The sequence below is a fragment of the Somniosus microcephalus genome, chromosome 22 (assembly GCF_052327205.1).
Source record: "Somniosus microcephalus isolate GS21.2 chromosome 22, FLI_Smic_1.0, whole genome shotgun sequence".
In the NCBI taxonomy this organism is placed as follows: Eukaryota; Metazoa; Chordata; class Chondrichthyes; order Squaliformes; family Somniosidae; genus Somniosus; species Somniosus microcephalus.
This window is the reverse complement of record NC_141008.1, coordinates 73,861,351-73,889,109: the sequence shown is the minus strand read 5'-3', so window position 1 is coordinate 73,889,109 and position 27,759 is coordinate 73,861,351. Positions and strand designations below refer to the sequence as shown.

Genomic DNA, 27,759 nt, shown 5'->3' with positions numbered 1-27,759 from the left:
AAGCTGGAGATGGAACAGGTTTTTAAGCGAGTGCGGGGACTGGGAGAGGGGGAACAAAGGCAGGGAAAGCTGGAAAGTGGGATTCGGCTGGGCTAGCTCTTTTTCAGCCGGCACAGACTCGATGGGCCAAATGGCCTCCTTCTGTGCTGTAAATTTCTGTGATTCTATGATTACAAAACTGACTACACTTCAAAAAAGTACTTCATTGGCTGTAAAGCGCTTTGGGACATCCTGTAGTCGTGAAAAGCGCTGCATAAATACAAGTCTTTCTTTTTTTTCTTTTAACTGCAATGCCTAAAACAGAAACCCCAGTGCTGAAATACTATGACGTGACCAAGCCTGTGAGGATTAGTGTTGCTGCTTGGAGTTCAGGAATGGCCACTGTATTATTGCAGGAGGAACATCCCGTCATTTATGTCTTACAAACATTTGCATGAACTCAATGCAGATGGGCACAAGTAGAGAAAGACCTTGCAGCTGTAGTCTTCCAGTACAAAAAGTCCCACCAGTACATGTACACAAGAAATTTGGTAGGAAGTGATAATAAATCTCAAGACAATTGACAAAAACTCCCTTCATGAAACTCCACCAAGACAACACAGCATGTTACTTTAGTAGTAAAAATACAGATTAGAGAAAGTGAACTAGAAAGAAGCTGCCTGAGCAGAATCTGAAAGCCACTTGATCGATTTGACTTCTCAGAGCTCAGTTCCTAGGTACAATATAAAGGCTTGTGAAGTGAGATCTCCTTTGCATTGCCCAGGAATTTCCAGGGTTTTTCAAGGGCAGCAGGACATTTGGATGAAGTGGGAGGGGCATGTCAGAGCTGTGTTAATGTCCTGAACCCAGAAATACGGGGCCATAGTTTACTTGTACAATAATATAATTATTCCACAGATACAATTTAGTTTTTATTTGAATGTTTAGTTCACTTAAAAAAAAAGTTTCTTGAAAATAAGGGGAATGTTGCTGGGCGGAGCTTTCAACTGGGCGAAGCAGATTGGCCACCTGTTATACACCCAACTCGATTTTCCGTTCTTTCAGGAGAATCGAGCGGGCTTTATAAGGTGCGGCTAATCCTCTACTGCCTGTTTTATGCCCTGGCCGACGTTAAGGTGTATACAGCCGTCTAGTGGTCAGAGATGAAATATAAACAACATGTACTTAGACAAGGAAGCAGATATAAAGCCTCAAGCTTATGTTATGGACAGTTTCTCGAGAGTTGTTCAAATTGACTACAAACCTTCACACCAGCAGTCCCACCCTCTGGAACTTAAATCTCGTTGCTTCTCTACTTCTTTTCCATCTTTTCAACTCTGTTTCCCTAATCCTCCTGCAACTGCTTAGTCCATTCTCTCACTTTTGACGTGCTTTGGGACATTTTTATTATGTTAAAGGCAGTATACAAATGCAAATTATAATAGCAAAATACTGCGGATGCTGGAAATCTGAAATAACAACAGAAAATGCTGGAAATACTCAGCAGGCCAGGCAGCATCCGTGGAGAGAGAAACAGAGTTTAATGTTTCAGGTCTGGGACCCTTCATCAGAATTGGAAAAAGCTGGAGAGGTAACAGGTATTAAGCAGGTGCAGAGACAGGGGGGGTGCGTTTAGGAGGGGAGGAAGGAATTGAAAAAACATACTGTGCTTATGTAAGAGGCGGGAAAGATAAAACGGTCCCTGCCTCAATTACTCCCAGTGGCAACAACACTCCAGGGCAGAATTTCCAGAGGTTAGGAAAACCAATGGTCCAGTTGAAATGGCCTGCCAGTTGTGCTGCTGTTGTTGTCAGTGGGAAAGAAGATGAGGATGAATAACACATCAGTTACCTGTTTGATGCATCTATGGACAGCAGTCTGAAAGGAGATGGAGGTATAGAAATTGAGGGCCTTGGTCGCCTTGATGGCCATTGGCAGTGGTGTCCCTATGAGTGAGGATGTCTTCAGGACTTCCTGATGCTGAAGGCAAAGCTCGGTGACTGCCACACTGCTAAACCTCAGCCTTCAGAAGCAGTGCTCTTCAGTCATTAAGTAGCTGCACCTGGGCATGTAGATGCAATGGCTGATCCAGACAGTCCACCTTTGGTGCCATGTGAAACCTTGGAGACTTTCTCTGCTCCTGCTAGTCCTCCTCTGCTGTGTCAAGTGCCAAGGAAGTACTGTCAGTACAACTCAGAGATACAGCAGTTTCCTTCAGAATCCCAAAAGATGAGAACCATTTTCATACGGGTGGTAGAAGCATATCATACATGCTATGTGTGAAGTCTACAATTTGGTGGGCTAGCTTCTCAGACATCACTTATCTTTGCATCTTTGAGCGAAACAGAAATCTTGGGCCAGGTGAGTGGGAATTCTAACAGACTCCTGGCATTGCTAAGCAGTACTGCTAAATCACACTAGTGTAATGCATTATCCCGACAGTAGTATCTAGGCTTAAATTTAGATACAGTTCCTTGACTGGTAACTTTAACAGTACTCAATGAAAAATGAGGGCTTAGGAAGAAGGATCTCTGACCCCCATATCGAAACCAATAATTTCAAAAATGTGGCTCAATGAGCTTTCTCATCCTTTAGTTCAACAGTACAATTACAACAATGATGACACTTACTCATCGCTCCAGTCACCAGTCCATTCCATATGTTGCCCTGATCCCCATGGATTGAGAATCCGAACAAGGGGCACTCTCCCTCTTGGAGTGGTTAGCTATAGGAAATGAAGTTTTTAAAATTATAATCAATATCTTTAGGGTTCAGTTCCTTTATATCGACATCAATGGGAGCTGGCAGGCATCAATGGCATACAGCAGGGAAAACCTGGGCCTAGAATTTATTTGTAGAAATACACACAAATAAAAAAAACTCTCCAAATGTTCCAAAAAAGTTTTTCATTTATTTTTTGGCCGAGAGAAACACCACAAGAAACATTGTAAGGGTGTATGGAAATATACCTCACTTGGAATAAGCAACTTGAAAGTTGTTTTGTATTTTGATAGGTTGCAATTGTAGTTGCCTCTGCTGTATGAACACCAAAAGATGACAAAGAGGACCCATCAGTCAGTGTGAACAGGCCTGAAAGTGAAGAAGGAGGTAGTGTGGGGCAAGAGGAAGGTGGAAGGGAGAAAGACACAGATGCACAATTAGACACCATACCAGCTGATGCACGGGCCTCACCCATATAGCCAGACCACTTTGTTTTTAAGTTAGTGCGAGAAACAGCTAGAAACTAAACCAATACAAATGGATGATTAATGGGTTGTACAGAATAAAACCATAATGGACAGATCCGAAACAATCAAAACCAGATGTCATCTAACAGCACAGTGCTCCAATGCCACAGAACACTAGGGAATGGGCTTCTACCTATGACTCATCATCAGGCAAGTTTCTCATCTCAGTATTACAAAACACAAGCCAGGCTCTTGCCTTTGGGAAGGAGAGGCTAAGTCATCCAAGACATAACACACTGGAGCACCACATGCTAGATAACATTGAGGGGTCAATAATGCAGCCTGTTTCACCCAAACCACTGCAACACTTCAGGCACTGGAGTCCCACGTCATCAGGCACAAAGAATTGAGGCCTTCTCCATCCTTGATGCACTAAGCTCAGGGAAATATGAGTGGAAAACATCATTGTGTGCAAGGTTCAACAAGGTCCCATTGGCAATTGATACATTCAATGTGCCAGCTGTCCATTATGAGTGCTGGCTGACACTTCCGGCCTGTGTGCCTGATGACACAGATGTTAAATATCCCCAATCACTTTTCAAACCAACATTCCTCTCAATCAATACCACCATCTCATTTGTTTGTGGAACCTTGCAATGTGCAACTGACTACTACACTTGCCAACCTGACAAAAGTGATTGCATTTCAAAGAGTAATTCACTGATTATGAAGTGCTTTAGGAAGTCCTGAGGAAGTGATCAGGTGCTATATAAATGAGATCACCTCTCATTCTTCTGAACTCCAGAGAGTATAGGCCTATTCTACACAATCTCTCATCATAGGACAGCCCTCTCATCCCAGGAATCAATCTAGTGAACCTTCGTTGCACCGCCTCCAAGGCAAGTATATCCTTTCTTAGTTGCCTTGGAGGCGGTGCAACAAAGGTTCACTAGATTGACTCCTGGGATGAGAGGGTTGTCCTATGATGAAAGATAGTGTAGAATGGGCCGATACTCTCTGGTGTTTAGAAGAATGTTTATGGCCTACTCTTCTCTGCAGTTTCTCCTACAGTTTTCATTCCTTTGCTCCACAGTTCGATGCCTACCCCAGCTGTGTGTCTCCCTCCATTCTAGTTCCAGCCTAGTCTTTGTGCTGCTGCATATCTCTGGTGGAGTAACCCCACCTCCCCCGCTTCTCTCTCTCTCTCCCCCTTTACTGCTGCCATTTAATTTTGGGGGGGGGCTGTTTGTGGCCTACCCCTTCCTCACCATTTCTCCTCCAGCTTTTCCATCTCTATCCTTGGGTGACACAGAGATCATGGAAACAGAAGGAGTCAAAGATCAAGAGAGAAAAAAAATTGTGGGGGTGGGGTGGGAGAGACAGGAAGAGAAAAATTCAAGGGGCATCGAGATATTGGGTACAGATAGAGAGAAAAGGGGCAGAGAGAAATAGAGAGATGGTAGCAGAGAGACAAACATCAGTGGAGAAAGAGAAAATGGATCGACATACGCGTCAGAAGGGAAAAATTAGGTATGGAATGATTAAGAGATCAGCTGCAAACGGCAAGAGAGGAGAGAAATCTGTAGGACAGAGACGGGCAAAGATCAGTGGTGCAGAATATCGGGACAGAGAGAGAGAATTCTAAATGTGTAGAGATATCAGTGGGAGAAGGAGACAGAGACAAATAGATCAACAAGAGATGCAGACATCACAACAGAGATATCATGAGAGTTCATGAGAGAGCGCAACAGAGAAGAATTTTTTTTAATTAATTCATGGGATGTGGGCGTCGCTGGCAAGGCCAGCATTTATTGCCCATCGCTAATTACCCTTGAGAAAGTGGTGGTGAGCCGCCTTCTTGAACCGCTGCAGTCCGTGTGGTGAAGGTGCTCCCACAGTGCTGTTATGGAGGGAGTTCCAGGATTTTGACCTAGCGATGATGAAGGAACAGCAATATATTTCCAAGTTAAAATGGTGTGTGACTTGGAGGGGAACTTGGAGGTGGTGGTGTTCCCATGCGCCTGCTGCCCTTGTCCTTCTAGGTGGAAGAGGTCGTGGGTTTGGGAGGTGCTGCCAAAGAAGCCTTGGCGAGTTGCTGCAGTGCATCTTGTAGATGGTACACACTGCAGCCACGGTGCGCCGGTGGTGGAGGGAGTGAATGTTTAAGGTGGTGGGTGGGGTGCCAATCAAGTGGGCTGCTTTGTCCTGGATGGTGTCGAGCTTCTTGAGTGTTGTTGGAGCTGCACTCATCCAGGCAAGTGGAGACTATTCCATCACACTCCTGACATCCAGGCAAAAGAGAGACTCAGAAAAGTTGCATGGACCGAATGAGAGATAGACAAAAGTCATAGCATGAAAGGACTTACCATGAGCAACATCATAGAAGATCTAATAGTATTTATTACATAACAATGTGCAGAGCTACAATGTCAGGGGAAGTGTCTGCACATTCTCTGAAACAGAGAATGATTGGGGGGGACATAAAGGCCGGAATTTTCTCAAGGGGCGGCGGGCCTCTGAGGAGGCCGGGTTTCTCGCAGGCCCTGCCAACTTTGAATGCGAGGCTTCTGATTCCCGCCTGCAGCCAGCCAGATCGAGAGGCTGGCTGGCAGCGGCCGGGTAGGTCTCAGAGGCGAGGGGCCGGTCCGAAGGAGGGATCGTGGGAGGAGGATCGGGAGGGCGGGAGAGCATTGGCAGGGGCCGGGGATCGTGGGGGGGTTGGGGAGGGGATCGGCCAAGGACCTGTGGGGGGGGTGTCGGTTGGGGATCGGGGGGATCGGCCAGGGATCGGCTGTGGGATAGGGAGGATAGGGGCCGGCCTCCGGAGGATCATGGCCAGCCTCATCATCATCGTTGGGGGAAGGCCTGGGGGGGGGGTGGGGGGCGGGGAGGAAGGAGGCCTGGGAAGGTGATCGGCGGCCTCATGGTGGGGTCTCCGATGGCCAGGGGTGGGGTCTCTGACGGCCGGGGGTGGGGTCTCTGACGGCCGGGGTGGGGTCTCTGACGGCCGGGGGTGGGGTCTCTGACGGCCGGGGGCGGGGTCTCTGACGGCCGGGGGCGGTGTCTCTGACGGCCGGGGGTGGGGTCTCTGACGGCCGGGGGTGGGGTCTCTGATGGCCAGGGGTGGGGTCTCTGATGGCCAGGGGTGGGGTCTCTGATGGCCGGGGGTGGGGTCTCTGATGGCCGGGGGTGGGGTCTCTGATGGCCGGGGGTGGGGTCTCTGATGGCCGGGGGTGGGGTCTCTGATGGCCGGGGGTGGGGTCTCTGATGGCCGGGGGTGGGGTCTCTGATGGCCAGGGGTGGGTATGGTCGGGGCCCTGGATCTAGGAGGTAGGTATAAAGCCACTTACCTCCTGGATGCAGCAGTCCCCGCCTCGATTTAACTGCCGGGTTTCATGAATTATGTGAAACCCGTTCACAGACAGTTAACACAAAATGGAAAGGAAAAAAGAGGCTTCCAGCCTCATTACAGTATTTAAATTTGAGAAGTCGCACAACACCAGGTTATAGTCCAACAGCTTTATTTGAAATCACAAGCTTTCGGAGCGCTGCTCCTTCATCAGGTGAAGTTGTGGCGTTGGGGAAACACTGTGTGTATGTAGATAAACCTGTATAATCCCCTTTTAACTGCTGTATTCCCCTCCCCCCGCAAGACAGTTGCAAGCTGAGAGGAATAAGGCACGTTCAGACTTGCCTGCTGCTGAGAGAAGGAAAACCAATCAGGTTCCAGCGGGTGACCAATCCGTGAGTCATCACAGGTTCGCGGGCTTCACGAATTCAGTACTGTATTGTGAGAGTTGGAGTAAAGACCTATTTCTTGTAGCTCGCTGTGTTGCCTATTTCTTTACGCGGGAGACCGTAGTCCCCCACATTGGTGACCCCGAATGTCGGCGGCCGAAGCCCCCGACTCACGCAGCCCTACAGAGGCCAGCAACGACCCGATGGCAACCAGCAGCAGCTTGATGTCGGCCGGCGCCGCATCCTTGAAGCTCCCCACCTTCTGGGAACACCAAGCACCAGCTTGGTTCGCGCACTCGGAGGCCCAATTCACCCTTCGCAGGGTTCAAGACGATGAAGAAAGGTACCTCCACGTAGTCTCAGCACTAGCAAGCTCTACCGCCGCCGAAGTTCTCGACCTGCTGGGGAACCCACCACAGACCAGCAAGTACTCAACCATTAAGGGCCGCTTGCTGCAGGCTTACGGCCTGTCCAAGGAGGAGAGGGCCCGCAGGCTTCTCTCACTACCAGGCCTCGGCGATTCTGCCCCGACCCAGTTGATGAGCCGGATGCTTGCGCTCCTGGGCTCTGAACCGCAGTGCTTTTTGTTTCGGGCCCTTTTCCTCAGCCTGCTTCCTCAGCAGGTACAGACTGCCCTCGCAGGGTCCCCGATCACGGACTGCGTACAACTGGCAGCCGCCGCGGACAAAGTTTTCGCCATCGCCCAACTCGGCTGTGCAGCCGCGAGGCTCCCCGACACCACCGAGCGCGCGCCGCCACGCCAGGCCGCAGAACTATGCTACTACCACGCGCGTTTCGGCCACAAGGCCCAATGCTGCAGAGCACCCTGCTCTTTCGATCAAACCAAGATGGCCGCCCGGCCCAACGCACTAGCCCCGCGCCGTCGCCTAGGCCCGCTCGACCGCACTCCTGCCGCCACGATGGCCATCGGTACCGCAGGTAAACTGCTGTACATAACCGACTCTCTTTCAGGGCGCAGATTCCTTTGCGACACCGGAGCCCAATGCAGCATAATTCCTGCCTCCCAGCTCGACATCCAGGCAGGACGCAGCGGCCCACCCCTCGTGGCAGCAAATGGCACAGCCATCGCTACTTTCGGAAAGCGACGGGCCGAGGTTTGTTTCAACGGCCAGCGATTTACGTGGGATTTTGTGACGGCCTCGGTGGCACATCCTTTGCTGAGCGCCGATTTTCTTTGCGCCCACGGACTCCTGGTCGACCTCCGCGACAGGCGCCTGATTGACGCAGCAACTTTCGCTTCACTGGCCTGCCAACAGAGCAACAGCCCGGCCCTCGTCGGGTCCTGCTCCGCCCCGGCGCATGACGACTACGCCCGCCTACTCGCAGATTTCCCGAGGCTCACACAACCGACCTTCTCAGCCACGGCAGCCAAGCATGGGGTCGAGCATCACATCGCCACTATGGGACCACCAGTGTTCGCTCGAGCCAGACGCCTGGACCCAGCCAAGATGGCGGTGGCCAAGGAAGAATTCGCCACGATGGAAAAACTGGGCATCATCCGCCGCTCGAACAGCCCTTGGTCGTCCCCCCTCCACATTGTGCCCAAGCCGGGCGGTGGCTGGCGCCCCTGCGGCGACTACAGACGGCTCAACGACACCACCACGCCCGATAGACACCCCATTCCGCACATCCAAGACTTCTCGGCACACCTAGCAGGAAAGTCCGTCTTTTCCAAGGTCGACTTGATTCGCGGCTACCATCAGGTCCCCGTCCACCATGCAGACGTCCAGAAGACGGCGGTCATCACCCCCTTTGGACTGTTCGAGTTCCTGCGCATGCCCTTCGGGCTTAAGAACGCCGCACAGGCCTTCCAACGGCTCATGGACTCCGTCCTACGGGACCTGAGCTTCCTGTTCGTCTATCTGGACGATATCCTCGTGGCCAGCACCAGCAAGGCCGAGCACATCACGCATTTGTGCTCCCTTTTCCAGCGCCTCAGCCAACACGGGCTAATCGTCAACCCGGCCAAATGCCAGTTCGGAGCAGCCCAAATTGACTTTCTCGGCCACAGAATCTCGCCAAAGGGAGCCATTCCCCTTCCTTCCAAGGTGCAGGCGGTGGCGGACTTTCCCCAGCCCATCTTGGTTAAGGCGCTGCAGGAATTTTTGGGGATGGTCAATTTCTATCACCGGTTTGTGCCCAAGGCCGCCGCACTCATGCGCCCCCTCTACGAAGCCACCAGGGGTAAAACGGGCAAAGAGCAACTCACCTGGTCCAGCGAGATGGCGACAGCCTTTCACCAGACCAAAAGCGCCTTGGCCAACGCCACATTACTGGCCCACCCCATCCCGGGCGCCAAGACCGCCCTCACCACAGACGCCTCGGATTACGCCGTCGGCGCCGTCCAGCAACAGTGGGTCGAAGGCGCGTGGCAACCACTGGCATTTTTCAGCCGACAGCTGTGCAAGAACGAGCAGGCCTACAGCACGTTCGACAGAGAGCTCCTGGCCCTGTTCCTGGCAATCTGGCACTTCGTTTCCTTCTGGAAGGCCGGCCGTTCACCGCATTCGTGGACCACAAGCTGCTCACTTTCGCCATGGCCAAAGTAACCGAACCCTGGTCCGCGTGCCAACAGCGCCAACTCAACTTCATCTCGGAGTTCACCACAGACATCCGCCACGTCGCCGGCAAGGACAATTTGGTGGCCGACTGCCTCTCAAGACCCTCGCTCCACGCACTGCACCTGGGTGTCGACTACGCCAGCATGGCGAGAGACCAGGCTGCCGACGCGGAGATCCAGGCCCTCAGGACGTCAACTACCAGCCTCACCCTGGCCGACATCCACTTCCACGCAGCCGGCACAACCCTCCTGTGCGACGTCTCAGTCCCCTCGCCTAGGCCGGTCGTTCCATCCGCCTGGCGCAAGCGAGTTTTCGACATCATCCACGGCCTCTCACATCCAGGGATGCGTGCGTCTCAGAAACTTATGTCCGCCAAGTTCGTCTGGCCTGGACTCCACAAGGATGTGAGAGACTGGACCAACACATGCGTGCCATGTCAGCGCGCTAAGGTCCAGCAGCACACCAAGGCGCCATTGGAGTGTTTCCCGGTGCCCGAGAGGCGTTTTGACCACGTCCACGTCGATCTGGTAGGCCCCTTGCCGCCGTCGCACGGTTTTACACACCTGCTCACGATCGTCGACCGCACCACCAGATGGCCCGAGGTGGTTCCCCTCGCTTCCACCACGACCGACGTCGCGCGAGCATTCATCTCGACATGGGTGGCCCGGTTTGGCGTGCCGACCGACATATCCTCGGACAGAGGCCCCCAGTTCACCTCCCACTTGTGGAATGCCATCATCGCCAGCCTTGGCACCAAGTTGCACAGGACAACAGCCTACCACCCGCAGGCCAACGGGCTCTGCGAGCGCTTTCATCGTTCTTTGAAAGCCTCCCTCCGCGCCAGCCTGGCCGACACCAGCTGGATCGATAAACTACCCTGGGTTCTCCTGGGATTGCGTACCGCGCCCAAAGAGGACCTCCGCACCTCCGCGGCCGAGATGGTCTACGGCCAACCGCTCAGAGTACCAGGCGACTTCCTCCCCCTGACAACGGAGCCGTGGTTGGCCGCCAGACAGCTTCCCTGCACCAGGACGCGGTCCAGCAATTCCGTCCAGTGCCCACTTCGCAACACGGCCCACAGCCGTCCTACGTGCCTCGAGACTTACGACATGCGGAGTTCGTCTTCGTGCGCCGGGACGCGCACAGAGCCCCGCTGCAGGCACCATACACCGGCCCCTTCCCAGTATTGGAGACGGGGGACAAAGCTTTTCTTATCGACGTCGGCGGGAAGCCGGACCTTATTTCAGTAGACCGCCTCAAACCGGCGCACCTGGACCTCAGCTTCCCGTTTCGGCCGGCTCTTCCCCCACGGTGGGGCAGACCCCCCGCGTTGGCGGCGGCCCCACAAGAGGACCAAGACACGCCAGAACCTTACTTCCCGGCCGCCGCCCCACCTTCGCCGGCAGCCCGTCCAGCCAGCCCACCGGCAGACCAGCCGACGAACCAACCGGCCGACCTCCCAGACAGCCCTCCTCACACGCCAGATGGCTACTACAGCCGCTACGGCCGCTTGGTCAAACCTCCACAGAGACTGACTTTTACAGTTAACAAGGATTCTGGGGGGGCATATGTGGCGTTGCCACATTGGGGAAACACTGTGTGTATGTAGATAAACCTGTATAATCCCCTTTTAACTGCTGTATTCCCCTCCCCCCGCAAGACAGTTGCAAGCTGAGAGGAATAAGGCACGTTCAGACTTGCCTGCTGCTGAGAGAAGGAAAACCAATCAGGTTCCAGCAGGTGACCAATCCGTGAGTCATCACAGGTTTGCGGGCTTCACGAATTCAGTACTGTATTGTGAGAGTTGGAGTAAAGACCTATTTCTTGTAGCTCGCTGTGTTGCCTATTTCTTTACGCGGGAGACCGTAGTCCCCCACAAAGTCACTTCACCTGACGAAGGAGCAGCGCTCCGAAAGCTTGTGATTTCAAATAAAGCTGTTGGACTATAACCTGGTGTTGTGCGACTTCTCACATTTGTCCACCCCAGTTCAACACCGGCATCGCCACATCATGGCTAGTATTTAAATTGAGACACCTCCTGGCAGCGGGTTGGTTGCCCGCCCCATCCCGCCTCCGGCAAAACTGCAAGTGGGCGGGTTGGAGGTGGGATCAGTTCGGGAATCCCATTTTTAACACTTTAACTACCCCCCACGCTCCAAATCCACTCATTTATTTAGGGGAAAATTCCAGCAAAGAGAGGGAGAACTGTAATTTTGCAATAAGAAAATGCAGGAATCCTTCTTTTATGACAATTTACCTTTTTTACTGCAGTGACGCTATAGGCATGACCAGCAACTAACCCATCTTGCTTTCCTGATCTTTCATTTTCCTAAATAACATTTAGATAGAGAAAGTTGTATGTCATAAATGCTGAAAAAAAAACACGACAGGAATTCAGCTATTGCTCATGGTGTTATGCTCAAAAACTTAGCGTTGACCTTGACAGTTACTGTATAGGCCACTGTTCTGGGTTTTCACAGCCAGCAGGGAGCTTCGCCCGGCACCAGCTCAGGTCGAGAAAATGCAGGTGAACAATCTCGGGCAGTACACCCGCAATTTCTCAATAAACACAACTGGCGAGCAAGACCCTTGCCAGCAGCGGGAACTTGTTAAATTACCCGCTACAAGCACTCTTTAGAAATGCAGTATCAGTACACAAAGTCTTGCCAGAAATGTTAATGTTGGTATTAAATACAAACTTAAGTACACAACTTTATGTTTAAATTATTGCTTAATTCGGGTGGTTTGGAGTTTGGCCATGTAAAAGTATGTCCCTTCGCAGTACTTTCATTGTATGTTATTGTGTTGCTGCTTTATGAACTAAAGGTGGAGATTTCCCCGATAGTTTAGCAGTGCAAAATTGAGCCACGCACTAGGAAGCTCCCAAATTCATTTCCAAGTCTGTGCTGAATTAGGTGACCTCAACCAGTGCAGTGGCCTGATCGCCATCTGCAGTAAAATGGACAGAAGTCAGCAGGATTGGGCTTGGATTATAATGCTCTCATGATTGAATAAGCTGCCGGCGCTCACTGTCTAGATCACACATCAAGAATTGCCATGAAGGGAGAGGTATTGGAGGGCCATCCTAGCATGAGTCCCCAGCTTCAGGAGAGATGGGGAGAAAACTAAAGTAAGCAGGAAAATATCTTCAGAAAACGACCAAGAGGCGGAAGCACTGGGCACTGCATTTTAAAGAATTATATGTAGAATCTATAAACAGGTCACATATAAAATTCTGAATCATAAACGCAAGGAATAGCTGACATCAATTACACTTTGCTATATAATATAGCAAACTGAGCAGACACCTTGGGGTAACTGCCCGAGTGCATACTGGCAAGGGGTAATTTTAACTTTGGGCAACAGTGTAAAATGGCAATATGGAATTCGCTGCCCATTATATACCATGCCTGATTTTCCCTTCCATTAAAGTCAATGGAATTGAAAGTCGGGCAAGGTATATAAAGGGTGGCCAAAGTTCAAATTACCCCCACAGTGAGGATCCTCGACCGCCAGCACACATCGCAAAATAACAGGCGGGATTCCTCGCCACTGGTACTCAGTCAGAAAATGTAATCCTTTGAGTACAAAGCTACTGGATGGAAGTATTTTGGATTCATTTCTGTGAGTTGGTAAGAACAGACCAAAGCATGACCAGTGAAGTGAGGATTTAAGAATGTTTAAACTAAATATTTCATTTTTTAAAAATTTAAATCTTGAACCGCTGCAGTCCGTGTGGTGAAGGTACTCCCACAGTGCTGTTAGGGAGGGAGTTCCAGGATTTTGACCCAGCGATGAGGAAGGAACGGCAATATACTTCTAAGTCAGGATGGTGTGTGACTTGGAGGGTAAATTGCAGGTGATGGTGTTCCCATGCGTCTGCTGCCCTTGTCCTTCTAAGTGGTAGAGGTCGTGGGTTTGGGAGGTGCTGCCGAAGAAGCCTTGGCGAGTTGCTGCAATGCATGTTGTAGATGGTACACACTGCAGCCATGGTGCGCCGGTGGTGGAGGGAGTGAATGTTTAAGGTGGTGGATGGGGTGCCAATCAAGCATGCTGCTTTGTCCTGGATGGTGTTGAGCTTCTTGAGTGTTGTTGGAGCTATACTCATCCAGGCAAGTGGAGAATATTCCATGACACTCCTGAATTGTGCCTTGTAGATGGTGGAAAGGCTTGGGGAGTCAGGAGGTGAGACACTCACTGCAGAATATCCAGCCTCTGATCTGCTCTTGTTGCCACAGTATTTATGTGGCTGGTCCAGTTAAGTTTCTGGTCAATGGTAACGCCCAAGATGTTGATGGTGGGGGATTCAGCAATGGTAATGCCGTTGAATGTCAAGGGGCGGTGGTTAGACTCTCGCTTGTTGGAGATAGTCATTGCCTGGCACTTGCATGGCGCGAATGATACTTGCCACTTATCAGCCCAAGCCTGAATGTCGTCCAGGTCTTGCTGTATGCGGGCATAGACTGCTTCATTATCTGAGAACTTGTGAGTGGCACTGAACACTGTGCAGTCATCAGCGAACATCCCCACTTCTGACCTTATGATGAAGGGAAGGTCATTGATGAAGTAGCTGAAGATGGTTGGGCTTAGGACACTGCCCTGAGGAACTCCTGCAGCGATGTCCTGGGGCATGATTGACTGCCAACGACCCCAACCATCTTCCTTTGTGCTAGGTATGACTCCAGCCAGTGGAGAGTTTTTCCCCCGATTCCCATTGACTTCAGTTTTACTAGGACTCCTTGATGCCACACTCAGTCAAATGCTGCCTTGATGTCAAGGGCAGTCACTCTCACCTCATCTCTGGAATTCAGCTCTTTTGTCCATGTTTGGACAAAGGCTGTAATGAGGTCAGGAGCCGAGTGGTCCTGGCGGAACGCAAACTGAGCATCGGTGAGCAGGTTATTGGTAAGTGCTGCTTGACAGCACTGTCGACGACACCTTCCATCACTTTGCTGATGATTGAGAGTAGACTGATGGGGCAGTAATTGGCCAGATTGGATTTGTTCTGCTTTTTGTGGACAGGACATACCTGGATAGTTTTCCACATTGTCAGATAGATGCCAGTGTTGTAGCTGTACTGGAACAGCTTGGCTAGAGGCGCGGCTAGTTCTGGAGCACAAGTCTTCAGCACGACAGCTGGGATGTTGTCGGGGCCCACAGCCTTTGCTGTATCCAGTGCGTTCAGCCGTTTCTTGATATCATGTAGATTGGATCGAATTGGCTGAAGACTGGCTTCTGTGATGGTGGGGACCTCAGGAATAGGCCGATATGGATCATCCACTCGGCACTTCTGGCTGAAGATGGTTGCAAATGCTTCGGCCTTATCTTTTGCACTCACGTGCTGGGCTCCGCCATCATTGAGGATGGGGATATTCATGGAGCCTCCTCCTCCCGTGAGTTGTTTAATTGTCCACCACCATTCACAACTGTATGTGGCAGGACTGCAGAGCTTTGATCTGATCCGTTGATTGTGAGATCGCTTAGCCCTGTTTATAGCATGCTGCTTCCACTGTTTAGCCTGCATGTAGTCCTGTGTTGCAGCTTCCCCAGGTTGGCACCTCATTTTTATGTACGCCTGATGCTGCTCCTGGCATGCTCTTCTACACTCCTTATTGAACCATGGTTGGTCCCCTGGCTTGATGGTAATGGTAGAGTGAGGGATATGCCGGGCCATGAGGTTGAATACAATTCTGCTGCTGATGACCTACAGCGCCTCTTGAATGCCCAATTTTGAGCTGCTAGATCTGTTCTGAATCTATCCCATTTAGCACAGTGGTAGTGCCACACAACATGATGGAGGGTGTCCTCAGTGTGAAGACGGGGCTTTGTCTCCACAATGACTGTGCGGTGGTCACTGCTACCAGTGCTCTCATAGACAGATGCATCTGCGACAGGTAGATTAGTGAGGACGAGGTCAAGTAGGTTTTTCCCTCGTGTTGGTTCTCTCACCACCTGTCGCAGGCCTAGACTGGCAGCGTATGTCCTTCAGGACTCGGCCAGTAGTGGTGCTACTGAACCACTCTTGATGATGGACATTGAAGTTGCCCACCCAGCATACATTCTGTGCCCTTGATACTCTCAGTGCTTCTTCCAAGTAGTTTTCAACATGAAGGAGTACTGAGTCATCAGCTGAGGGAAGGCGGTAGGTGGTAATCAGCAGGAGGTTTCCTTGCCCATGCTTGACCTGAAGCCATGAGACTTCATGGGGTCCAGAGTCAATGTTGAGGACTCCCAGGGCCACTCCTTCCCGACTGTATACCACTGTGCCGCCACTTCTGGTGGGTCTGTCCTGCCAATGGGACAGGACATACCCAGGGATGGTGATGGAGGAGTCAGGGGCATGATTCTGTCTATGTCAGGCTGTTGCCTTGACTAGTCTGTGGGACAGCTCTCCCAAAAGTCCCCAGATGTTTGCGAGGAGGACTTTGCAGGGTCAACTGGGCTGGGTGTCTTGTTGTCGTGTCCCTAGCCGATGCCGGTTTTGTTCTTATTGCAGCGGTTTATTACAACTGAGTGGCTTGCTAAGCCATTTCAGAGAGCAGTTAAGAATCAACCACATTGCTGTGGGTCTGGAGTCACATATACGCCAGATCAGGTAAGGACATTAGTGAACCAAATGGGTTTTTACAACAATCTGATAGTTTCACGGTCACCATTACTAATACTACCTTTTTATTCCAAATTTATTTACTTAACTGCCGTGGTGGGATTCTGAACTCATGTCTCCGGGTCTTTAGTCCAGGCCTCTGGATTACTAGTCCAGTAACATCACCACTGTGCTACTATTCCACTCTCACTGCGGACTGGCTTTACCAGCACCAGGTGCACTCCAGAGTAATAATTAACAATTTGAGGAAGAATATCAACTTCAACTCCTTTCATCTTGTAAACTTGAGTTTTTATTCTATAGATGTTGGTCTCTGCGCTATGTGAGGAAGTCCTGATGAACAATTCTATGATCTGAGGTGGAGGTTACAGGAAAACAGAAGCTTTGTTATTGTTGGGCGAGTTCATCAAGAGGTTTACTGCACAACCATTGGAGGCCAACGAAGATCATTTGAAAAATGCTTTAATGTGTTTTACCTATATTTTCAAATGTGGGCTGTTATTGTTATTATCTAATTCTATTTGTTCGGTGGAGGTTATTTTGCTATACTGCTCCCTGAGGGACTACTTTAAAAATGTAACAGTTCAGATCTGAACATTACTGTGTGTCAGTTATATATGTGACACGAAGGTGTCGATTTTCCTGTTCCTGGGCAGACTGGATCACCTGGACATAGGAAAAGGAAGAGACCATTCAGCCCCTCGAGCCTGCTCCGCCATTCAATTAGATCATGGCTGATCTGAACCTCAACTCCATTTACCCGCCTTAGCTCCATATCCCTTGATACCCTTGGCTAACAAAAGTCTATCAATCTCAGTTTTAAATGCTCCAATTGTCCCAGCATCAACTAGCAGCAGCAAATAAAGGAAAACTGGGCAGGGAGGATTGTAGGTCCCAAAAAGGTACCAGCCCAATTTTTCATCCATAATTTAAATGGATGGAAAAATCAGTAGTGTGATCCTCCCCAGCTGATTTTCCTCCATTCGCTGCACCCAAGCGATCAAATGCGCTCAGATGGAGGAACAGGAATCTGTCAGAATTACTGGAGCAGTGGAATGGCTGGGCAATATATGTAACTGATACACAGCAGTGTTACTCAACCTCCTAACTTGATCGTGGTGGTTCAAGCTGATTCAATATCAACTGCCTGACCTTTCCTGTCCCACAGGCCATCAGAGCATTCTTCCTGGAGGCAGCAGCAAGATGGTTGTACAGTTCCTCGCACCTATCTGCGAATTCTGAAAATCTGTACATCTCACCAACACCGCCAGTGAGATCAGTCAGAGCGTCCAGTGTCCACCCTCCTTCGATCGCTTTATACGAACCGTGCAACCTGCGGGCAAAACACAATGTGGAGGCAGAAAATGTAGGCCAATAACAGAACAGCACAACAACTGACTACCTATTTGATGGCTGGCAACATGAATATTCTGCTGCAAGCAGGTTTGCCCTTTTGATGCGCTCCAGGGCATCCTCCCACAGGTTGGCAGTGCACCATCCCAACAGAGGAGGTGATAGCTAAGCTCAGCGCTATGTACGCTACCTTCAGGATCTGGGAAAAGATACAGGAAAAGATGGCACACTTGAAGGAATCTGGCAAAGTAAGACTGCCTATCAGTATCATGATTTGGGTAAATCGCCCAAGACTACATGTCACAAACACTGCATGCCCGATAAATGTCTGACAACTTGTGCCACATTTACTGCTCGCCCATTGATGTGCCAAATAACTGCCCGAATCCGAAGTTAAAGCTTAAGACTGAAGCCTTTTATTAAATAAGAATCATGGCAGAGTTAACAGAGTCCATCATCGACCGAGCCCTTGGTAGAACATACCAGAAGAGGGGCGGGGCCAGGGAGGAGCATTAGTGGTTCCCCCTGGTGGAACATTCCAGACATTACAAGTGCAAGTACAAATATCAGAACACAGTTATTTCATCACACCCATGCTAAGCCCTCACACAATATTACTGCTCTTTTATTGAATCTCTGGTCCAAGGTGCACAGACATAATTCAGTCCCCATTTTAAAGTCATACATCGTCCTTATTTTTATATTTCTGTTATAAATTCCTATGTCCAAAATTACAATGGAAACTGCCATTGTAAACTTGTCACATTTTAATTACATCTCCTGCCACTCCTAGCACTGCAGCACCATACTGGCAGGAGGACTTACTTGCAGTGTGATAAGTTTACATAGGAAGTTTCCATTATAAGTGTGGATATAGGAATCCATAATGCAAAAAGGTGACAGGAAAATGCATGTAGACATAAGATTATTAAGATGTATCAAAGTAGGATATTAAACAGAACCATAAGATTGTTAAACATTTTCTCCAGGTTTTGGTATAAATAGGGATCTCGGGCAGCAGGATATCAGTTGTTCTACATCACCACACCATGGTGGTTTAGTAACATTTAAGTTTATAACAGGGCAACACAATGCTGACAATGAGTTGATTAGATATACTTACTTTGCAAACGCCTTTTCAAAAAGCGACGGCCAGAATTCGTTGCCAGCTTCTGATCTGGCATAAATAAGTTGTCCATTTCTTGTTGGCAAATAATCATCCACCAGAATTTCCACCCATTTCCCAAATTGCCAGAATCGGAAACGGAAGATTCCATAATATGGAGTTTTTCCAGTGATACACTGACCTGTGCGCATTAGGATACATTTGTTAGACTTAGACTCCCCATGCAATTTGAAAAATGTCCTTTAGCAACTAACAACAACAACAACTTGTATTTATATAGCACCTTTAACATAGTAAAACATCCCAAGGTGCTTCACAGGAGTATTAAAAGACAAAAAATTTGACACCGAGCCACATAAGGAGAAATTAGGACGGGTGACCAAAAGCTTGGTCAAAGAGGTAGGTTTAAAGGAGCGTCTAAAAAGGAGGAAAGCGAGGTAGCGAGGCGGAGAGGTTTAGGCAGGGAATTCCAGAGCTTAGGGCAATAAAGCAACTAATCATAATATATCCTGGTAATGTGCTGTGAAATTGAAAATGGTATTATACAGTAACATAACTCCGAATCGCTTTTTACCTCTGCAACACTGCTTCAACTGCATACCATAACTAAGAGGATATACATATTAGGAAAGGCTGAACAGGCTGGGACTTCTTTCTTGAGAAAAGAGAAGCTGAGGGGTGACCTGATGGAGGTATTTAAGATAATGAATGGGTTTGATAGGGTCAATGTATAGAAAACATTTCCACTTGTAGGGGAATCCAAAACTAGAGGTCAAAAATATAAGATAGTCACTAATAGGTAATTCAGAAGAAACTTCTTTACCCAGAGAGCAGTAAGATTGTGGAATGCACTGCCACAAGGAGTAGTTGAGGCAAATGGCATAGATGCATTTAAGGGGAAGCTAGATAAGTACATGAGGGAGAAAGGAATAGAAGGATACGCTGCTCGGGGTAGATGAAGTAGGGTAGGAGAAGGCTCGTGTGGAGCATAAACACCAGTGGGGCCAAATGGCCTGTTTCTGTGCTATATACTTGATGTAACTCAGTACACCTGCTACTTAAAATAAGAGAAGCCTAAAATTAGCTTTTTTATTTATTAAAAATAAATTGCACTTTAGGCTATATAACGCAGGCCTTGAAATTATATTGTGCAACTCTTAGTATATAAACACATGGCATAGACTTATGAAATACTTTTGTTCACTGTTTTAACACGGGTGCTAACTCATTTATTGTAAATGATTAACATCTCCATTAAGATAGCAGACATAATACAAATGAATTCATGTGCATCTGTTAATATTAGAGCAGTATGATTTCATGATAAAGAATAACCAATTTCCAAAAGCAAGTTTGAAATGATAATTCGATTCTCCGTTCTATTGATCGAGCTTTATTTTCCTGTACCTTCCTCCCTGCACCAAAGTGCCCAGTCTCCATTCATCACTTCTCCACAGCAGCTGACAGCTGGATCCCATGCAATGAGTGGTTGACCTTGACCATATGAAATGGAAGGTTTGCCTCTGCTTGCCACTCATTCACTGGTGCTCCAGCTGATGCTGCTATGATTATAACACGGCTTCAGGTGCACCTGTCTCATGTACTTGGTAACAAGAGGGCACAAATTTTAAGATAACCACAACGTGAATTAAAGGGGAGGTTAGAAAAAGAAATCTTTTACACAGAGGGTGGTTAGAATTTGAAATTATCAGCCCCAAACCATTGTTGAAGCAGAGTCAAAAAGCTAAAAGTAAATTAGATAGATGCTTGAAAAAGAGAAGTGGTGAAAGGTATGGGGAGCGAGTGGAGAATGGGATTAGACTAGGTAGCACATGTGGACAAAAACATTGGCACAGACTTGTTGCGCCAGATGACTTGTTTCTGGGCTATAATATTCAATAATTCTATGATGAATTTGAGAACTGTTTGATTGAAATATTGCTACACGCAGGACGGAAGTGAGCCTTTGGCTTTAATGGTAACATGCCCGCTTCTGAGTTGGAAGGTGAAGGGTTTGAGCCCCATTCCAAACAGACCTGGCAAACCAAGGCCAGAGCACTGGCTCTGAATATTCGGTTGATGTGCAGGGGGATACTTGCGTCCGATGGGTGCAGGCGGCCCCTCTTCCATCGTAAAGGGTAGATAGGGCTCTTTAGCCTTGGTTACAGGCCACCTGGGGGCAGGTAGTCCGAGAGGAAGGCAACGGGAAACCACCTCAGCTACTCTTCCCTATGGCAGAACACGTTGGACTAATGGATGGACATGCAGAGTACATGTCATTCACTCGAAATATACACTGATATTCTGTTTGCCAGTTATGTTATTTACTTGTACTATGTAGAGAGTATTCAATTCCCCTACAATGTTTACAGAATATGCTGTAATCCAGTAACATGAACCTGAAGATGTTCTACTATAGTACGTAGCTCAGAACATGAGGGTCTGGCCTCTGCAATTATACCAGTGAGATAAAGGCTTGCCAAAAATTAATTTAAAAAGTGCCCTCTGAAACTCACTATCATAGAAACATAGAAACATAGAAGATAGGAGCAGGAGTAGGCCGTTTGGCCCCTCGAGCCTGCTCTGCCATTCAATGAGATCATGGCTGATCATCCAAACTCAGTACCCTGTCCCTGCCTTCTCCCCATATCCATTGATCACTTTAGCCTTAAGAAATATATCTAACTCCTTCTTGAATATATTTAATGAATTGGCCTCAACTGTCTTCTGTGGTAGAGAATTCCACAGGTTCACCACTCTCTGGGTGAAGAAATTCCTCCTCATCTCTGTCCTAAATGGCTTACCCCTTATCTTTAGACTGTGACCCCTGGTTCTGGACTCCCCGGCCATCGGGAACATCCTTCCTACATCTAGTCTGTCTAGTCCTGTTAGAATTTTATAAGTTTCAATTAGATCCCCTCTCATTCTTCTAAACTCCAGCGAGTATAAGCCCAATCGACACAATCTCTCCTCATACGTCATTCCTGCCATCCCAGGTATCACTCTGGTGAATCTTCGCTGCACTCCCTCCATGGCAAGAACATCCTTCCTCAGATAAGCACAAGCTGCTCCAGCAATGGGGAGTTGGTCCTGGAAGGGCCCAGCAGAGCAGTGAGTTTTTTTTTTAATCGCCTCTAGAATTGATTAGCTGTGGCAGCAACAGTTGCTGGTGTCGTTCCATTGAAACCTTCAAAGGACATAATGGGAGAAATTCCAGGGGAAGCAATAAACACGTCTTGTGCTTTGAACAATTTTGCTCAATTGCTGAAGAACCTTAAAAATATTATACTCGGCAGATATGGTAATAGATGTTTAGAAATAGAATGTGGACATATTTACTAGTTTGCATGCAAACTACAGGTTCAGACAATTATTATCAACTACTTGCCTGTTTTCACTTCCTCATTTATTCAGATTTGTCCCTAATCTAGCCTCAAGCTATTTGCCCAGTCAGCGCCTTCACACAAGCCTACACTTGTGGAAGTAGGTCAACAAAATTTGTTTGACAAGTCAAGTCACTTAGTTTAATGTTACAATCATTAGATGGAGGGGGAGAAAGAAAACAAAAGGGCAGATCTTTCACCAGTCCTACCATTTGAAAGTGGGCAAATCTAAGGGGGTTGCTGGGATTCTCCTGGAATTTCTCCCATTGTGTCCTTTAAAGGTTTCAATGGAACGACACCAGCAACTGTTGCTGGCACAGCTAACCAATTCTAGAGGCGATTAAAAAAAAACCTCACTGCTCTGCTGGGCCCTTCCAGGACCAACTCCCCATTGCTGGAGCAGCTTGACTTATAAATTGTATCACAACTATATTTAATAACAAGTCTTTGAGCAAAGTGTGAGAATTAATTATCAGTATAAAAATAGAGAAACAGGCACGTGAAACAACTACATTTCTTACATTACAACAGTGACTACGGTTTGACAGTACTTCATTGGCCGTAAAGCACTTTGGGATGTCCTGAGGTTGTGAAAGGTGTTATATAAATGTAAGTTCTTTCTTTCGGAAAGGTTGATTATGCAATGAGAAGAAGACAGGCAAAGAAAAAATGACAATATGGACAGCGACTCTCTGCAAGCATCCCCAGAGGTGAAGCCGAACAACCCAAAAACCCAAGACAGGCACATATGTTTATTCTCATACCACAAACCTGTATACTCAAAGCTGTTCATTTCCAATGATACACTGAATACAAACTGTAAACGTAGCTATGCTCAGCCATACAGTAACCTTAAACAAGGGCATAGAGTACAAAAGTAAAAAGAGGTCATACTAAACCTGTACTTAGTTAGAATATCATGTTTAGTTTTGGGTGCCTTGCCTTCGGAAGGATGCCAAGGCAATGGAAATGGTCCAGAAGATATTCACTAAAACAATACCATGGGGGAGAGACTTTAGTTATGAGAAGAGACTAGAGAAATTGGGGCTCTTTTTACCAGAAAAAAGGATTTAGAGGAGATCTGATAGAGGTGTTCAAAATTATGAGTGGTTCTGATAAAGTAAAGTGGGAAAAAACATTTCCACTAGTCAGTGAGTCAGTAATGCAAAGGCATAAAATTAAGATCACCAAATGGATGAAGAGAGGAGTTTGGAGACTTTGGCCTAGAAATTCGGGCGCCAAGTTCACCTGGGCACCGGAATTTCCGCTTCGGTCGGAGCCGCTTGCGCCAGCGCGATATTTCATTTCAGCGCCCCAAGCGGAAGCGGGGCGCTGCTCGAGGCGCCCGCGTCCCTCTTGGGGCGCTGAAACTAAATATCGCAGCACAACGTGCCGCAGCGCCACACGCTGCGGCACGACGCGCTGCGGTACTGTAGGCCTTCCTCTCCTTCTTAAAGGGGAGGGGCCTGCACCAGCACGATCTCCGATCACGAGTGCCGGCAAAAGAGCCCGGCACCGAGGAGAAATGCCGGGCTCTTGGGACACAGCCGGCACTGCCCGGGGGGGGGGGTAAAAGGAGGCCGGGGAGGGCAGCGCGAGGAGGTGCTGGCTGGTGGCCAGCGAAAAAAATGGCCGCCCCGCACCTCCCTTTTAATTTGCGCAACTACCGCCACAGGTAGGCCCCCCTGAACCGGTCGCGAATTGCGACCGGCGCTACGGGGGGGGGCGCGACCCAATATCGCGTTCGGGGCGGTAGCGGGGTGCTGCGCACACTGATGACATCATCGGTGGTGGCGCAGCGCTACAGGCTAACGCTGCCATTAGCGCCCTGCTAAATTTCGCGGGAGGCATGGCCAGTGGCGCTGAAGCCACTGAGTGCATTCTTTAGGCGCTAACTGGTGGCGCAGCCCACCAAATTTCTAGGCCAAATTTCTTCATTTTGTTTAACACAGGGTTGTTGGGACATGGAATGCCCCATCAGAAACAGCAGTGGAGATAGAATCCATACTAGATTTTACAAGGGAAGTGGATAAATATGCTAAAAATAAATGTTTTAAAGGGTACGGGGAAAGGGCAGGGGAAAGGGACTGAGCAGATAGCTCTATCTGAGAGTTGGCACAGGTGTGATGTGTCGAATGACCTCCTTCAGTATTCTCATACAGTTGCCATGGTATTAACATTTAACGGGTTTATCTTCAATTATAATGATTAATAAATTGCATGCATTTTTATTTGCTGTTAAATGATAACATTGAAAGGAAAGTTAGTCTGTTGGTGAGAGATTTACATGTACATTGTGATTTGAAACATTTGTTGACAAAATTCCTAATTAGTATCTCTCTTGTATTTCTTATTTCATTTGGCCTATTTAAACAGCATGATAAAATTTGCATAGGTAATCATGTTATCTGCTGTTGCACTGAATTAAACAGTATGAATATTTCATCAAGTATAAACTGTCAGTGAAATGGGATAACGATCTTTTTGTTACACTGATGGCATCAATCCGACCCAGCACTGTGAATTGTGGTGCCAATAATGGCGGCATACCAACCAAGCACATTAATAACTAACCTTTCTAACATCGAGTACTTTTTGGTCTCTAAAGATAATGCTGTACTTAACAAGAATCTCAATCCAGCTCTGATCAGGCATGACCTTTTCAGAAAGACATTTGCTTTACTGTTATGCTCACTGAAAGCTGTGTGTATTAATAAATATTGGATTGCACAGTAGTTTCTACATGTTAATTTATTGCTATATCGAGTTTTTGCACAGCCAGAACTAGATTCAAGGAGCTGAAGGTTAGCGCAACTCTTCAATATAAATGGTTCCCCAGTGACTCGATATCCCTGGGCTATCCCAAGTTAAGAATCTCATGTTGGTGGTGGTAGGGCTACTATAACTGCCCTTACAACTTTTGCTTTAGGGAGGGGAAAATCAGCCAAGCTTCCCACACCTAATTGCTATCCGTGTGCGGACATTGCGTGATGCCCCAATAGTTGAAATGCTCTACCGATACTCACCCTCAAGGACAACACATGAATGATGTTCACTTAGTCGAGATACTGGAGCATGCTTGTGGAACTGTACCCCATCATGAATCAACCTCTTCAGGAAAGGAGGGAAAAGAAGAAAACTGGTGGAGATAATTGGCAGGAAAAAGAGAAGTATAAAAGCCCTTTTTGTAACAGAGCAAAATTGCAATAAGATGAATCGTGTCATCAATGGGTGAACTGCAGATGAACACTTGAAAGAGGAATTAGAAATGTACTTCCAGTATGTTAAGTACAGTACTGATTATAGGCAAAAGGAAATATCATCTGGGTTTCTCTAGTCCTATTACTTATTCTAATCTATCCCCAATTCTGAGGAAAAGTTGTATTCAAAATATTCACCTTCTTTCCAATGCTGGCTGAGTTAAATGCATTTCTTGCATTCTTTGTTTTTATAACCTTTTAAACATCCTTGAATTACCACCCTCCATTGCATAGTGCCTTTCCACTTCTTTGCTAAATGGGACAGATTAAGTACAGATCTTGCACCAGAAAACTGGGCATCCATGAGGTGCTGTGGGTCATCAGCTTCAAAACTGTACACCACCATAATCTGTAACTTTAAGGCCAGGCACAGCATTCACTCCTCCATCACCATCAAGCCTGGAGATCAACTCTGGCTCAATAGGGAGTGTAAGAGGGCATAATAGGAGCAGCAATTTAGAATGAGGCACCAATCTACTGAAGCTACAACACAGTGTGCTGAACACCAAAAGCAGCAACAACGCTCACAAAGCTCAAAAACACCTAGGACAAAATAGTCTAGTTGCTTGGTACCCCTACCACTACTTCCACCCTGGTGCACTGTGATGGCAGTATGCATTAACTACAGAATGCTCTGCAGCAACTTCCCAAACTCACTTCAACCGCACCTCCCAACCCCATGTCCTCTACCACAGAGAAGGGCAAAAACAGCAAGGGCAAGGGAACACCTCCAGCTTGAAGTTCCTTTCCAAGTCACCATGTTGACTTGGAAATATACTGCCATTCTTTCATTGTTGCTGGGTCAAACCCTGGAATCCCCAATTAACATCATCAACACAAGGACTGCAGCGATTCCAGAAGGACAGCCACCACCATCTTCTCAGGGCAAGTAGACTTTGCCAGTATCACTAAAATCCCGAGAACAAATAATAACATTTCTATGCTGAACCCACCTCTGTGTCAGTTTCCCAAGTGCAGGGATGCCTGCGCTTTGCAGACACGGCACTAAGCAGCAGGACAGCCAATTGAGATAGTTAAGAGGGTTTTTAAAGGTAGTTGAACAGCATTTTACCACCTTCTAGCCATTTTTCCAACTTTTCCACGAGGTTCCCGTCGCTCGGGAATCACGTCAGGTATGTGTGTCGGGTTCTCTATACTCTTCATTGCCGTGAATGGGTGACAGCTGCAGAAGTGGTATAAAAGCTACTATTTCACAGCTGTTCACTTTCCAATATCAGAAGCTTGAGCCTTCAGGATTTGGAAGACACTTTTGAGCTGTATGCAGTTTGGAAGTGTTTGAAGTAAACTCTCTATCCACTGTCACCTCATTGGAGCAAGCTCTCTCACCATTGACAGATCGCTTCTGTCATCTCAACTTCAGCTGCCATCTATTCCAGCAACATCGGTGCCCTCGAAAAAATCTCACCTTGGTCCTCAGAATCCCAGCACGATCAGCCCCAACACCAACATCACCAGGCACACCAGCAGCACCAACAACAACACCAACCTTCTCCATAATAACTTGATGCTGCACAGGACACAGGGCATCATCACCCATGCACATTGCTGCCCGGGATGCCAGCGATGGCATCACCATGGCCAGATTTACTTCACTTAACACTGTACACCCTAGCTGCCACATGATGCACCAGGTTGGCACCACCCCACGCCAGCACCATAAAGAATCCCTACAATGTCCAAGCCATTCCTTTCACACTCATCACCATGGGGGGGGGGGGGCAGAGGGGCAGACCATTATGTCTCAACATTCACTGGAACTCACTAAGACACTTCCAAAGGTGCACACAAATCTGTCCAAGAAGGCAAAGTGGTTAAAATAAAGATTTCAATGCTTGACAACACATTAACAGACACTTTACACGAACATTGGCTAACCAACACAAGTGCCTACCCTTGTGTGTTGTTAGTTGTTATGATCGCACTAGGATGAGGGTGAGTGTGAGGGGTGGCTAGTGAGATGGGGAAGTGATAATGTAGATAGAGAGGGATGGGTGGAGGTGCAAGGTAAGTTGATGTGAGTAAGGATGTGCAGGAGTAGGGTAGGGAAGGCAGAGTGATGAGGATGTGATGAGAGGCACAGCAGGATAAGGTTGAGTGTGGCTTTGCAGTAACGTTTCGTGATCTACTGAGATCATTGAAAGGTTTGCGCCACTGCAGCCTGGTCCTCCTGATGACATCCCTGCTTGTGCCCTCCTGTGCAAGCTCAACCAGGCTGCGTTGGTGTCCTGGGGAGGTCTCTTCCACCCATGGGAAGGGAAGCGAACCTCCCTGCGTGCTATGACTCCCTCCATAAGCATATGGAAGGAGTCATGGAAGATCCTGGGTGCAGCCGTGCACCTTTGTGCAGTGCTTGTCAGTGTTGGCAGCACCTCAATACAGCAGAACACTGACAGTACATCTGTCAAAATCAATTTGGCCATGGCCCCTTTAAGGAAACCGGCTGATGACGCATCATCAGATGATGTCATCAGACCCACTTCCTTTTAATTGGCCAGAAACTTCGCAGGGCGGGGCTTAATAAG

At 48.2% G+C, this 27,759-nt stretch overlaps 1 protein-coding gene across 1 annotated transcript in view; it reads right to left on the bottom strand.

Annotated features, from left to right (window-relative positions):
• LOC147102532 (calpain-A-like) overlaps positions 1-27,759 on the bottom strand; it is an 82,775-nt gene that overhangs the window by 23,437 nt on the left and 31,579 nt on the right. The window contains exons 5-8 of the mRNA XM_085965082.1: positions 18,571-18,754; positions 17,247-17,427; positions 11,745-11,816; positions 2,610-2,704 (exon numbers count right to left, since the gene is read on the bottom strand). Coding sequence (XP_085821208.1) covers positions 2,610-2,704; positions 11,745-11,816; positions 17,247-17,427; positions 18,571-18,754 — 532 coding nt within the window. The remainder of the gene's footprint in view (positions 1-2,609; positions 2,705-11,744; positions 11,817-17,246; positions 17,428-18,570; positions 18,755-27,759) is intronic.